The sequence below is a fragment of the Bombina bombina genome, chromosome 3 (assembly GCF_027579735.1).
Source record: "Bombina bombina isolate aBomBom1 chromosome 3, aBomBom1.pri, whole genome shotgun sequence".
Lineage (NCBI taxonomy): Eukaryota > Metazoa > Chordata > Amphibia > Anura > Bombinatoridae > Bombina > Bombina bombina.
Window position 1 is genome coordinate 74683819 of NC_069501.1, and position 13903 is coordinate 74697721.

The window sequence follows — 13903 nt, forward strand, 5'->3', positions numbered from 1 at the left end:
CCAGAAAGCTCTTAACTACTGACTTTTTTCCTGCGGCTGGAGTTTTGTCGTTAGATGTCTAACGCTCACTTCAGAAACGACTCTAAATGCCGGAGTTAGAAAAATCCCATTGAAAAGATAGGATACGCAATTGACGTAAAGGGATCTGCGGTATGGAAAAGTTGCGGCTGAAAAGTGAGCGTTAGACCCTATTTTGAGTGACTCCAAATACCGGCGGTAGCCTAAAACCAGCGTTAGGAGCCTCTAACGCTGGTTTTCACGGCTAACGCCAAACTCCAAATCTAGCCGTTTGAGAGTATTGTCAGAGAATTTGATCTCCCCAAGAAGAAGAGTTTTTTCGCATATCTTCAGGTACGCCACTTTGCTAACAAGAAAGCTAAGCTAGGGAACTGGTCAGTAGGTTTCAAACAAATTGGAGATTACATCAATGTATATAAGCAAGGAAAGCACTCAATATCATTATTATACAAAATTTTATTGGCAAAGCAAGGACAATTAAATAATGAGCAATACATAGGTTATTGGGCAAAACATTTCCCAGAACTTAGCGGGGATCATATTAAGAAGGGTATCAAATGGCTGATTAAAGCCCCCCTCCATTCCTCTTGGCATGAATCTTTTTTAAAACTACTCAACAATGCTTATATTTCGCCAAAAAGATTGGCAGTATGGTCTCTAGAAAATACGGGAATATGCTACAAATGCTCAATGCCTAGGGAAGACCTGATGCACTGTTTCTGGTTATGCCCAAAAATAAGGCAATTTTGGCAGAAGGTCAACTTTTGGCTAAATAAATTTTGCGTTGAACATCTAGTCCTGGAACCTATAAATATTTTTTTCCTAAACATAACAGTCCAGAACTATGATTTGATTAATACTATTATACTTATAGGTCGTAATCTAATTCTAAGAAATTGGAAGCAGACTAGAACATTACCTTTTAAGATATTCATAGAAGCAGTGAGACAACAGATTATATTCGAACAATATAATACCTCAAACCTATACAACAAACCAACCCAACGCTTTTTTAACAAATGGGAAAACATTATACAGACATATACCCGCTTCCCATGCAATATATACTTACTAAGGCATTCCACAAAACAGACTACTTTGAAGGTCTGATATTAAGAGAATTATTTCCAGTATCCTGGCTCTGAAAAATGGGGGACCCTAAGACTCTAAGACACCTTCTCTCGGTGTGGTGGAGGAGGAGGAGGAGGCTTTCTCCTTTTTTTTTCTTTTTTTTTTCTCTCTTTCTCCTTTTCTTCCCTTTTTCTTCTTCCTTCCTTCTACTTTTTGATCTGGTTAATGAGAATAAAATGCAACAATTGTATTTAGATGTAACACAGTATCTTGTTTTTTTTTGTTTTTTTTCTTCTCTTTTTGCCTACCTACAATTTTTATTTACTGTGTGATGTCCATAAGGTAATGGGCATGGAACCTGGTTATTATGTAGGCATAAATGTTAGATATTTATCTTTTTCTTTCTGTATATATGATTGGAAAAAAATTTCTTTCTTACCCTGCGTGGTGCACAATGTGAGCAAATGAGCTCTGTTACAGTTTTACTGATACTGATGGAAAAATAAATAAACATATTAAAAAAAAAAAGATCCATGGCTGTTCTCACATATTCTGAGGAGTGAGGTAACTTCAGAGAGGGAATGGCGTGCAGGTTTTCCTGCAATAAGGTATGTGCAGTTAAAATTTTTCTAGGGATGGAATTTGCTAGAAAATGCTGCTGATACCGAACTAATGTAAGTAAAGCCTTAAATGCAGTTATAGCGACTGGTATCAGGCTTATTAATAGAGATACATACTCTTATAAAAATGTAATCTAAAACGTTTGCTGGCATGTTTAATCATTTTTATATGTATTTGGTGATAAAACTTATTGGGGCCTAGTTTTTTTCCACATGGCTGGCTTGAATTTTGCCTAGTAACAGTTTCCTTAGGCTTTCCACTATTGTAATATGAGTGGGAGGGGCCTTTTTTAGTGCTTTTCTGTGCAGATAAAAATACTGACAGAGACATTCAGCTTCCCTCTGCATGATCCAGGACATCTCTGGAGGGCTCAAAAGGCTTCAAAGTCGTTTTTGAGGGAGGTAAAAAGCCACAGTAGAGCTGTGGCAGTTGTTGTGACTGTTTGAAAAAACAAAAAACGTTTTTGTCTTTTATTATTCAGTTTTGGGTATTAAGGGGTTAATCATCCATTTGCAAGTGGGTGCAATGCTCTGCTAACTTGTTACATACACTGTAAAAATTTTGTTTGCCTTTTTTCACTGTTATTTCAAATTTTGACAAAATTTGTGTTTCTTAAAGGTGCAGTAACGTTTTTTATATTGCTTGTAAACTTGTTTAAAGTGTTTTCCAAGCTTGCTAGTCTCATTGCTAGTCTGTTTAAACATGTCTGACACAGAGGAAACTACTTGTTCATTATGTTTGAAAGCCATGGTGGAGCCCCATAGGAGAATGTGTACTAAATGTATTGATTTCACCTTAAACAGTAAAGATCAGTCTTTAACTATAAAAGAAATATCACCAGAAGATTCTGACGAGGGGGAAGTTATGCCGACTAACTCTCCCCACGTGTCAGACCCTTCGCCTCCCGCTCAGGGGATGCACGCTAATATGGCGCCAATTACATCAGGGACGCCCATAGCGATTACCTTGCAGGACATGGCTGCAATCATGAATAATACCCTGTCAGAGGTATTATCCAGGTTGCCTGAATTAAGAGGCAAGCGCGATTGCTCTGGGGTTAGGAGAAATACAGAGCGCGCAGATGCTGTAAGGGCCATGTCTGATACTGCGTCACAATATGCAGATCATGAGGACGGAGAGCTTCAGTCTGTGGGTGACATCTCTGATTCCTATTGAAATATTCCTATTGCGTTCAAGGCATTAGATTTATTTAGTAGTATTTCGGGCTATAAAGTCAATACGCTCAAATCGGAGATTCTATGGATATACAAAAACATGGATAGCAAGACACAATATGAGCTAAGAGAGGTCACGCAGATTAGATATCTAGGAATCATGTTACATAAAGATCCTAATTGTTGGTATAGACTTAATTTTACGCCCTTCTTTTCTCGACTTAATAGTAAATTGCAAAGATGGGCATTACTCCCCCCATCTCGTTGTCAGCTAAAATAGCTATGATCAAATCTATCTTATTCCCTCAGATAATTTATACTATGAATAACTTACCATTATTTATTAAGGTAAAAGATATTAAAATATTTAACCAATTATGTGCTAAATTCCTTTGGAGCAAGTCGCGACATATGATAGCCATTAAAAAACTATCACAATTGAGGGAACATGGGGGGCTAGCTTTCCCGGACCTTAAATTATATAACATGGCCATCTTGGCACGGAATGCGGTGGATTGGCTTCTGTCAACCGAGGTACTAACTAACATAATCTTGGAAGAGAGCTTAATATATCCGTTTGTATGTAAAGCAATTTTACATTGTACTCTTATAGAACTCCCAGACAACATCAAAAGGTTCATCAGTATATACAACGTGGTTAAAGCATGGCAAATGACATGTAAATACCTTGAAATTAATTTTTCTATTTCCTCCTATCTTCCGATTAGAGGGAACCCCGAGTTTATAGCCGGATGCGAGTATCAGGTATTTAAAGAATGGGCGGATAAAGGATTTGATAAGTTACTACAAGTTTTTGATCAAAGGTTTAACTTAAGAACCTTTCGGCTAGATTTGGAGTTTTGTCGGTAACGACCCGAAAAACTAACGCCGGCTTTTTTCTGGCCGCACCATAAAAATAACTCTGGTATTGAGAGTCCACATAAAGGCTGCGTTAGGCTCCAAAAAAGGAGCGTAGAGCATTTTTAACGCAGCTTCAACTCTCAATACCAGAGTTGCTTACGGACGCGGCCAGCCTCAAAAACGTGCTCGTGCACGATTCCCCCATAGGAAACAATGGGGCTGTTTGAGCTGAAAAAAAACCTAACACCTGCAAAAAAGCCGCGTTCAGCTCTTAATGCAGCCCCATTGTTTGCTATGGGGAAACACTTCCTACGTCTGCACCTAACACTCTAACATGTACCCCGAGTCTAAACACCCCTAACCTTACACTTATTAACCCCTAATCTGCCGCCCCCGCTATCGCTGACACCTGCATTTTATTTTTAACCCCTAATCTGCCGCTCCGTAAACCGCCGCTACTTACATTATCCCTATGTACCCCTAATCTGCTGCCCCTAACACCGCCGACCCCTATATTATATTTATTAACCCCTAATCTGCCCCCCACAACGTCGCCTCCACCTGCCTACACTTATTAACCCCTAATCTGCTGACCGGAGCTCACCGCTATTCTAATAAATGTATTAACCCCTAAAGCTAAGTCTAACCCTAACACTAACACCCCCCTAAGTTAAATATAATTTACATCTAACGAAATTAATTAACTCTTATTAAATAAATTAATCCTATTTAAAGATAAATACTTACCTGTAAAATAAATCCTAATATAGCTACAATATAAATTATAATTATATTATAGCTATTTTAGGATTAATATTTATTTTACAGGTAACTTTGTATTTATTTTAACCAGGTACAATAGCTATTAAATAGTTAAGAACTATTTAATAGCTAAAATAGTTAAAATAATTACAAAATTACCTGTAAAATAAATACTAACCTAAGTTACAATTAAACCTAACACTACACTATCAATAAATTAATTAAATAAACTACCTACAATTAACCTAACACTACACTATCAATAAATTAATTAAATACAATTCCTACAAATAAATACAATTAAATAAACTAGCTAAAGTACAAAAAATAAAAAAGAACTAAGTTACAAAAAATAAAAAAATATTTACAAACATAAGAAAAATATTACAACAATTTTAAACTAATTACACCTACTCTAAGCCCCCTAATAAAACAACAAAGCCCCCCAAAATAAAAAATGCCCTACCCTATTCTAAATTACTAAAGTTAAAAGCTCTTTTACCTTACCAGCCCTGAACAGGGCCCTTTGCAGGGCATGCCCCAAGAAGTTCAGCTCTTTTGCCTGTAAAAAAAAACATACAATACCCCCCCCCCAACATTACCACCCACATACCCCTAATCTAACCCAAACCCCCCTTAAATAAACCTAACACTAAGCCCCTGAAGATCATCCTACCTTGTCTTCACCTCACCGGGTATCACCGATCCGTCCTGGCTCCGATATCTTCATCCAACCCAAAATAATTTTAAAAAAAATTATTCGAGTGTCGGCGATGTGGGGGGACCTCGGTTTAGGGGTACATAGGTAGTTTATGGGTGTTAGTGTACTTTAGAGTACAGTAGTTAAGAGCTTTAGAAACCGGCGTTAGCCCAGAAAGCTCTTAACTACTGACTTTTTTCCTGCGGCTGGAGTTTTGTCGTTAGATGTCTAACGCTCACTTCAGAAACGACTCTAAATACCGGAGTTAGAAAAATGCCATTGAAAAGATAGGATACGCAATTGACGTAAAGGTATCTGCGGTATGGAAAAGTTGCGGCTGAAAAGTGAGCGTTAGACCCTATTTTGAGTGACTCCAAATACCGGCGGTAGCCTAAAACCAGCGTTAGGAGCCTCTAACGCTGGTTTTCACGGCTAACGCCAAACTCCAAATCTAGCCGTTTGAGAGTATTGTCAGAGAATTTGATCTCCCCAAGAAGAAGAGTTTTTTCGCATATCTTCAGGTACGCCACTTTGCTAACAAGAAAGCTAAGCTAGGGAACTGGTCAGTAGGTTTCAAACAAATTGGAGATTACATCAATGTATATAAGCAAGGAAAGCACTCAATATCATTATTATACAAAATTTTATTGGCAAAGCAAGGACAATTAAATAATGAGCAATACATAGGTTATTGGGCAAAACATTTCCCAGAACTTAGCGGGGATCATATTAAGAAGGGTATCAAATGGCTGATTAAAGCCCCCCTCCATTCCTCTTGGCATGAATCTTTTTTAAAACTACTCAACAATGCTTATATTTCGCCAAAAATATTGGCAGTATGGTCTCTAGAAAATACGGGAATATGCTACAAATGCTCAATGCCTAGGGAAGACCTGATGCACTGTTTCTGGTTATGCCCAAAAATAAGGCAATTTTGGCAGAAGGTCAACTTTTGGCTAAATAAATTTTGCGTTGAACATCTAGTCCTGGAACCTATAAATATTTTTTTCCTAAACATAACAGTCCAGAACTATGATTTGATTAATACTATTATACTTATAGGTCGTAATCTAATTCTAAGAAATTGGAAGCAGACTAGAACATTACCTTTTAAGATATTCATAGAAGCAGTGAGACAACAGATTATATTCGAACAATATAATACCTCAAACCTATACAACAAACCAACCCAACGCTTTTTTAACAAATGGGAAAACATTATACAGACATATCCGCTTCCCATGCAATATATACTTACTAAGGCATTCCACAAAACAGACTACTTTGAAGGTCTGATATTAAGAGAATTATTTCCAGTATCCTGGCTCTGAAAAATGGGGGACCCTAAGACTCTAAGACACCTTCTCTCGGTGTGGTGGAGGAGGAGGAGGAGGCTTTCTCCTTTTTTTTTTTCTTTTTTTTTTTTCTCTCTCTCTCCTTTTCTTCCCTTTTTCTTCTTCCTTCCTTCTACTTTTTGATCTGGTTAATGAGAATAAAATGCAACAATTGTAATTAGATGTAACACAGTATCTTGTTTTTTTTTGTTTTTTTTCTTCTCTTTTTGCCTACCTACAATTCTTATTTACTGTGTGATGTCCATAAGGTAATTGGCATGGAACCTGGTTATTATGTAGGCATAAATGTTAGATATTTATCTTTTTCTTTCTGTATATATGATTGGAAAATTTTTTCTTTCTTACCCTGCGTGGTGCACAATGTGAGCAAATGAGCTCTGTTACAGTTTTACTGATACTGATGGAAAAATAAATAAACATATTAAAAAAAAAAAGATCCATGGCTGTTCTCACATATTCTGAGGAGTGAGGTAACTTCAGAGAGGGAATGGCGTGCAGGTTTTCCTGCAATAAGGTATGTGCAGTTAAAATTTTTCTAGGGATGGAATTTGCTAGAAAATGCTGCTGATACCGAACTAATGTAAGTAAAGCCTTAAATGCAGTTATAGCGACTGGTATCAGGCTTATTAATAGAGATACATACTCTTATAAAAATGTAATCTAAAACGTTTGCTGGCATGTTTAATCATTTTTATATGTATTTGGTGATAAAACTTATTGGGGCCTAGTTTTTTTCCACATGGCTGGCTTGAATTTTGCCTAGTAACAGTTTCCTTAGGCTTTCCACTATTGTAATATGAGTGGGAGGGGCCTTTTTTAGTGCTTTTCTGTGCAGATAAAAATACTGACAGAGACATTCAGCTTCCCTCTGCATGATCCAGGACATCTCTGGAGGGCTCAAAAGGCTTCAAAGTCGTTTTTGAGGGAGGTAAAAAGCCACAGTAGAGCTGTGGCAGTTGTTGTGACTGTTTGAAAAAAAAAACAAAAAAAAAACGTTTTTGTCTTTTATTATTCAGTTTTGGGTATTAAGGGGTTAATCATCCATTTGCAAGTGGGTGCAATGCTCTGCTAACTTGTTACATACACTGTAAAAATGTTGTTAGTGTAACTGCCTTTTTTCACTGTTATTTCAAATTTTGACAAAATTTGTGTTTCTTAAAGGTGCAGTAACGTTTTTTATATTGCTTGTAAACTTGTTTAAAGTGTTTTCCAAGCTTGCTAGTCTCATTGCTAGTCTGTTTAAACATGTCTGACACAGAGGAAACTACTTGTTCATTATGTTTGAAAGCCATGGTGGAGCCCCATAGGAGAATGTGTACTAAATGTATTGATTTCACCTTAAACAGTAAAGATCAGTCTTTAACTATAAAAGAAATATCACCAGAAGATTCTGACGAGGGGGAAGTTATGCCGACTAACTCTCCCCACGTGTCAGACCCTTCGCCTCCCGCTCAGGGGATGCACGCTAATATGGCGCCAATTACATCAGGGACGCCCATAGTGATTACCTTGCAGGACATGGCTGCAATCATGAATAATACCCTGTCAGAGGTATTATCCAGGTTGCCTGAATTAAGAGGCAAGCGCGATTGCTCTGGGGTTAGGAGAAATACAGAACGCGCAGATGCTGTAAGGGCCATGTCTGATACTGCGTCACAATATGCAGATCATGAGGACGGAGAGCTTCAGTCTGTGGGTGACATCTCTGATTCGGGGAAACCTGATTCAGAGATTTATAATTTTAAATTTAAGCTTGAGAACCTCCGTGTGTTGCTTGGGGAGGTATTAGCTGCTCTGAATGACTGTAACATAGTTGCAGTACCAGAGAAATTGTGTAGGCTGGATAAATACTATGCGGTACCGGTGTGTACTGATGTTTTTCCTATACCTAAAAGGCTTACAGAAATTATTAGCAAGGAGTGGGATAGACCGGGGGTGCCTTTTTCCCCACCTCCTATATTTAGAAAAATGTTTCCAATAGACGCCACTACACGGGACTTATGGCAGACAGTCCCTAAGGTGGAGGGAGCAGTTTCTACTTTAGCAAAGCGTACTACTATCCCGGTTGAGGACAGTTGTGCTTTTTCAGATCCAATGGATAAAAAATTGGAGGGTTACCTTAAGAAAATGTTTATTCAACAAGGTTTTATTTTACAGCCCCTTGCATGCATTGCGCCTGTCACGGCCGCGGCGGCATTCTGGTTTGAGGCCCTGGAAGAGGCCATCCATACAGCTCCATTGACTGAAATTATTGACAAGCTTAGAACACTTAAGCTAGCTAACTCATTATTTTCTGATGCCATTGTTCATTTGACTAAACTAACGGCTAAGAATTCCGGATTCGCCATCCAAGCGCGTAGGGCGCTATGGCTTAAATCCTGGTCAGCTGACGTGACTTCGAAGTCTAAATTACTCAACATTCCTTTCAAGGGGCAGACCTTATTCGGGCCTGGTTTGAAATTATTGCTGACATTACTGGAGGTAAGGGTCACACCCTTCCTCAGGACAGGGCCAAAGCAAAGGCCAAACAGTCTAATTTTCGTGCCTTTCGAAATTTCAAGGCAGGTGCAGCATCAACTTCCTCCGCTTCAAAACAAGAGGGAACTTTTGCTCAATCTAAGCAGGCCTGGAAACCTAACCAGTCCTGGAACAAAGGCAAGCAGGCCAGAAAGCCTGCTGCTGCCTCTAAGACAGCATGAAGGAACGGCCCCCTATCCGGCGACGGATCTAGTAGGGGGCAGACTTTCTCTCTTCGCACAGGCGTGGGCAAGAGATGTTCAGGATCCCTGGGCGTTGGAGATCATATCTCAGGGATATCTTCTGGACTTCAAAGCTTCCCCTCCACAAGGGAGATTTCATCTTTCAAGGCTATCTACAAATCAGATAAAGAAAGAGGCATCCCTACGCTGTGTGCAAGACCTCCTAGTTATGGGAGTGATCCATCCAGTTCCGCGGACGGAACAAGGACAGGGTTTTTATTCAAATCTGTTTGTGGTTCCCAAAAAAGAGGGAATCTTCAGACCAATTTTGGATCTAAAGATCTTAAACAAATTCCTCAGAGTTCCATCTTTCAAAATGGAAACTATTCGGACCATCCTACCCATGATCCAAGAAGGTCAGTACATGACCACAGTGGACTTAAAGGATGCCTACCTTCACATACCGATTCACAAAGATCATCATCGGTTTCTAAGGTTTGCCTTTCTAGACAGGCATTACCAATTTGTAGCAGTGAGGAGAGGTCAAAAAGCTTCGGCAACCTCTCTTTCCTTTTGGCTTCGGAGCATAATAAGCCTAGCCTATGAGACTGCTGGACAGCAGCCCCCTGAAAGGATTACAGCTCATTATACTAGAGCTGTGGCTTCCACCTGGGCCTTCAAAAATGAGGCCTCTGTTGAACAGATTTGCAAGGCTGCGACTTGGTCTTTGCTTCACACTTTTTCAAAATTTTACAAATTTGATACTTTTGCTTCTTCGAAGGCTGTGTTTGGGAGAAAGGTTCTTCAGGCAGTGGTTCCTTCCGCTTAATCCTGCCTTGTCCCTCCCATCATCCGTGTACTTTAGCTTTGGTATTGGTATCCCACAAGTAATGGATGATCCGTGGACTGGATACACTTAACAAGAGAAAACATAATTTATGCTTACCTGATAAATGTATTTCTCTTGTAGTGTATCCAGTCCACGGCCCGCCCTGTCCTTTTAAGGCAGGTCTAAATTTTAATTAAACTACAGTCACCACTGCACCCTATGGTTTCTCCTTTCTCTGTTTGTTTTCGGTCGAATGACTGGATATGACAGTTAGGGGAGGAGCTATATAGCAGCTCTGCTGTGGGTGATCCTCTTGCAACTTCCTGTTGGGAAGGAGAATATCCCACAAGTAATGGATGATCCGTGGACTGGATACACTACAAGAGAAATAAATTTATCAGGTAAGCATAAATTATGTTTTAACGGGACAATGTACTTTAGCATTTTTAGAAAGATAGATAACGCCTTTACTTTCCATTTCCCAGCTTTGCACTTCCGACATTGTTATATTCATATAATTTGTAACCTTTAAACTTCTAAATTTCTGCCTGTCTCTAAGCACAATGTGTGTATATATGAAGGTAGCTTAGGAGCTTAATGTTATATGCCTAAGGAAAAGGCTTATAAGCCGAGAAACGTGTTGCATTAAGGGTTAACCACCTTGTTAATACCCTGTATGTTGAGTGTCTATATGACCTTTTTGTCTATAAAATTTGTATTCACCTTTAAACAAACCGTTTGGTCCCTGTTTGGCTACCTTTGATATACCACCCATTGGAGTTCCAGTTTGCTGAAGAGTAGTGAGCTGGAGCACTATAAACCTTCCACCTGCCTATATAAGCACAATTCAGTGCTGCTACCAAATGTGAGTACCCTGTACACGTATACCAAAATAGGGAGTACCTTTTGAAACAACTGATACACACAGGAGGCTCCCTTTTGTTTTGCTTTTTCTGCAGGATCGTTTGAATATTACCTTTAGGGGTTAAGAAGAGGAGCAGCCTAATCATGGTGTCATTAGGGGTTGAGAATCCTGTCATTTCCATTGCTGGACTTTTGGATTCAGTTCTTTGGTCTATGGAGTGATATACCCTTATTTGTCTTGTCCTATGATGGACTGTAATTTATGGTCTTTGGACTAAGTTATATGTGTTTTTAAGTTTTTATGTTCTTAAGTTTTTATATTATATTTTATTTTTATTGTGCTATTTTTTTAACATTTGTGCATTTATACTTTCTCTAGTTTAGGTTTTTATTTTTATCAACTATTACTATTATTTTCATAGCACCACATTGTGCTCCTAGAGAGCAGCTTTTGTCAGAATTCATTCGACTGCTTCTGTCTTATGTCACATCATCAATAAACACTAGTGACCCAGTGTTATTGGAAGCCATGCATGCCCATGCCATCACACTACCTCCACCATGTTTTACAGATGTTGTATGCTTCGAATCATGAGCCGTTCCAAGCCTTCTCTACACTTTTTTTATTTTTATCATTCTGGTACAGGTTGATCCTAGTTTCATCTGTCCAAAGAATGCAGTTCCAGAACAGATATTTTTTGGCAAAGTCTAGTCTGGACTTTCTATTCTTGAGGCTTATGAATGGTTTGCATCTTGTGGTTAACCCTCTGTTTTTGCTCTCGTGATGTCTTCTCTTTATGGTAGACTTGGATAATGATATGCCTTCCTTAAAGGGACACTGTACCCAAATTTTTTATTTTGTGATTCAGATACAGCATGCAATTTTAAGCAACTTTCTAATTTACTCCTATTATCAATTTCTCTTCGTTCTCTTGCTATCTTTATATGAAAAAGAAGACATATAAGCTTTTTTCTAGGTTCAGTACTCTGGACAGCAGTTTTTGATTGGTGGATGCATTTATCCACCAATCAGCAAGGACAACCTAGGTTGTTCACCAAAAATGGGCCGCCATCTAAACTTACATTCTTGCATTTCAAATAAAGATGCCAAGAGAATAAAGAACATTTGAAAATAGGAGTAAATTAGAAAGTTGCTGAAAATTGCATGCTCTATCTGAAGCACAAAAGAAAATATTTGGGTACAGTGTCCCTTTAACTTGGATGGATGTTGTGAAGGGGTTTTTCTTTACCATGGAAAGGATCCTACAATCATTCACCACTGTTGTCTTCCGTGGTCGTCCAGGCCTTTTTGTGCTGCAGAACTCATCAGCGCGTTTTTTTTCCTCTCAGAATGTACCAAACTGTTGATTTGGCCACTACTGTTCCTGTAATGTTCCTGTAATGTTCCTGTTATCTCTCCGATGGATTTCTTTTTTTCTTTTTCTTTTTTGCAGCCTAAGGATGGCCTGTTAAACATGCATTGAGAGCTCCTTTGAATGCATGGTGTGGGTTTACTGCAACAGCTTCCAAATGCAAATGCCACACCTGGATTTAACTCTAGACCTTTTACCTGCTTAATTGATGATGAAATAACAAAGGAATAGCCCACACCTGTCCATGAAACAGCTTTTGAGTCAATTGTCCAATTACTTTTGGTCCTTTGAAAAACAGGGGGCTACCTATTGAAAAACTGTAATTCCTAAACCCTTCCTCCAATTTTGATGGAAATGCCCTCAAATAAAAGCTGAGAGACTGCACTTTAAACCTATATTCGTTATTTAACTGTATCTTGAATTATTTTTTGGTAAACAGTTAAAATAACAAGTCCAGTTTCCAGTTCTTTCCGGACCTATATACATGTCTAAATATGTGTACATATGTATTTGCTTTTCTCAAAGTTACTGAGCAGAATTTATAAATTTATTTATTTATTTATTTATTTATTTATAAAATATTTTACCAGGAAGGATACATTGAGATTTCTCTCGTTTTCAAGTATGTCCTGGGATCACAAAACATTGCATTGATACAATAGGGTACAATAAAATACAAAAACAATAATAAAAATACACATTATATGCAAACATTTAACATAGAGCAGGTATGAAATATTTATCCATGACAGGAGCATTCTGTTTTGAGATATGTATAGAGGGATCTCTTAAAGGATTTTAGGCTTGGGGAAGTTTTTAAAGTGTGAGGGAGGTCATTCCATAATTGTGGCGCTCTGTAGGAAAAGGAGGATCGAGCTGCTTTTTTTTTGTATTGAGGCAAGCTAAATAATGTGCTGTTATTGGATCGGAGGTTATAGGAGGTGGGAATAGCAGGGGAGAGCATTCTGCTCAGGTAGGGTGGGAGCTTCCCAGAAAGGCTCTTAAAGACAAGGCAGGAAAGATGGAGGGTGCGTCTGGATTCTAGCGACAGCCAGTTTAGTTCTTTTAGCATGTCACAATGGTGGGTCCTGTAGTTACATTGTAGCACAAAGCGGCAGAGCGAGTTATATAACGTATTTAGTTTATTAAGGTGAGTTTGCGGAGCAGGTGCATATACTATGTCCCCATAATCCAAGATAGGCATCAGCATTTGCTGTACAATCTTTTCCTTTACTGTAGGGCTGAGGCAAGATTTGTTTCTGTACAGGGCACCTAGTTTTGGATAAAGTTTAGAGGCAATTTTTTCTATGTGGAGTCCAAAAGATAGATTGGGGTCTAACAACATACCTAAGTATTTAAAAGAGTGGACTGCGGTCAGCGTGCAATTGGATTTTGTTTTGATGCGAAGATGGGAATTTTGTAATTTATGTATTTTAGGTCCCATTCCAAAGATCATTGTGACCGTTTTGTCAGTGTTTAGGAAGAGTTTGTTTTTCGAGATCCACTTTTCTACCTCTGTGAACTGGTCTTGGAGCACTGTTTCAAGCTGCAGCAGATCAGATTTGTTTGCATAGA

The 13903-nt window shown here is 38.6% G+C and overlaps 1 protein-coding gene across 4 annotated transcripts in view; it reads left to right on the forward strand.

Moving 5' to 3' along the window:
- LOC128652886 (nectin-1) overlaps positions 1-13903 on the forward strand; it is a 478741-nt gene that overhangs the window by 300849 nt on the left and 163989 nt on the right. The window contains exon 6 of one of the 4 annotated variants that reach the window (XM_053705874.1): positions 12410-12723. The exons of the other annotated variants lie outside the window; for them this stretch is intronic. Within the exon in view, the coding sequence (XP_053561849.1) occupies positions 12410-12414 (5 nt within the window). The 3' untranslated portion in view covers positions 12415-12723. Of the gene's footprint in view, positions 1-12409; positions 12724-13903 lie in introns of those variants that run through there. 4 annotated transcript variants of the gene reach the window in all.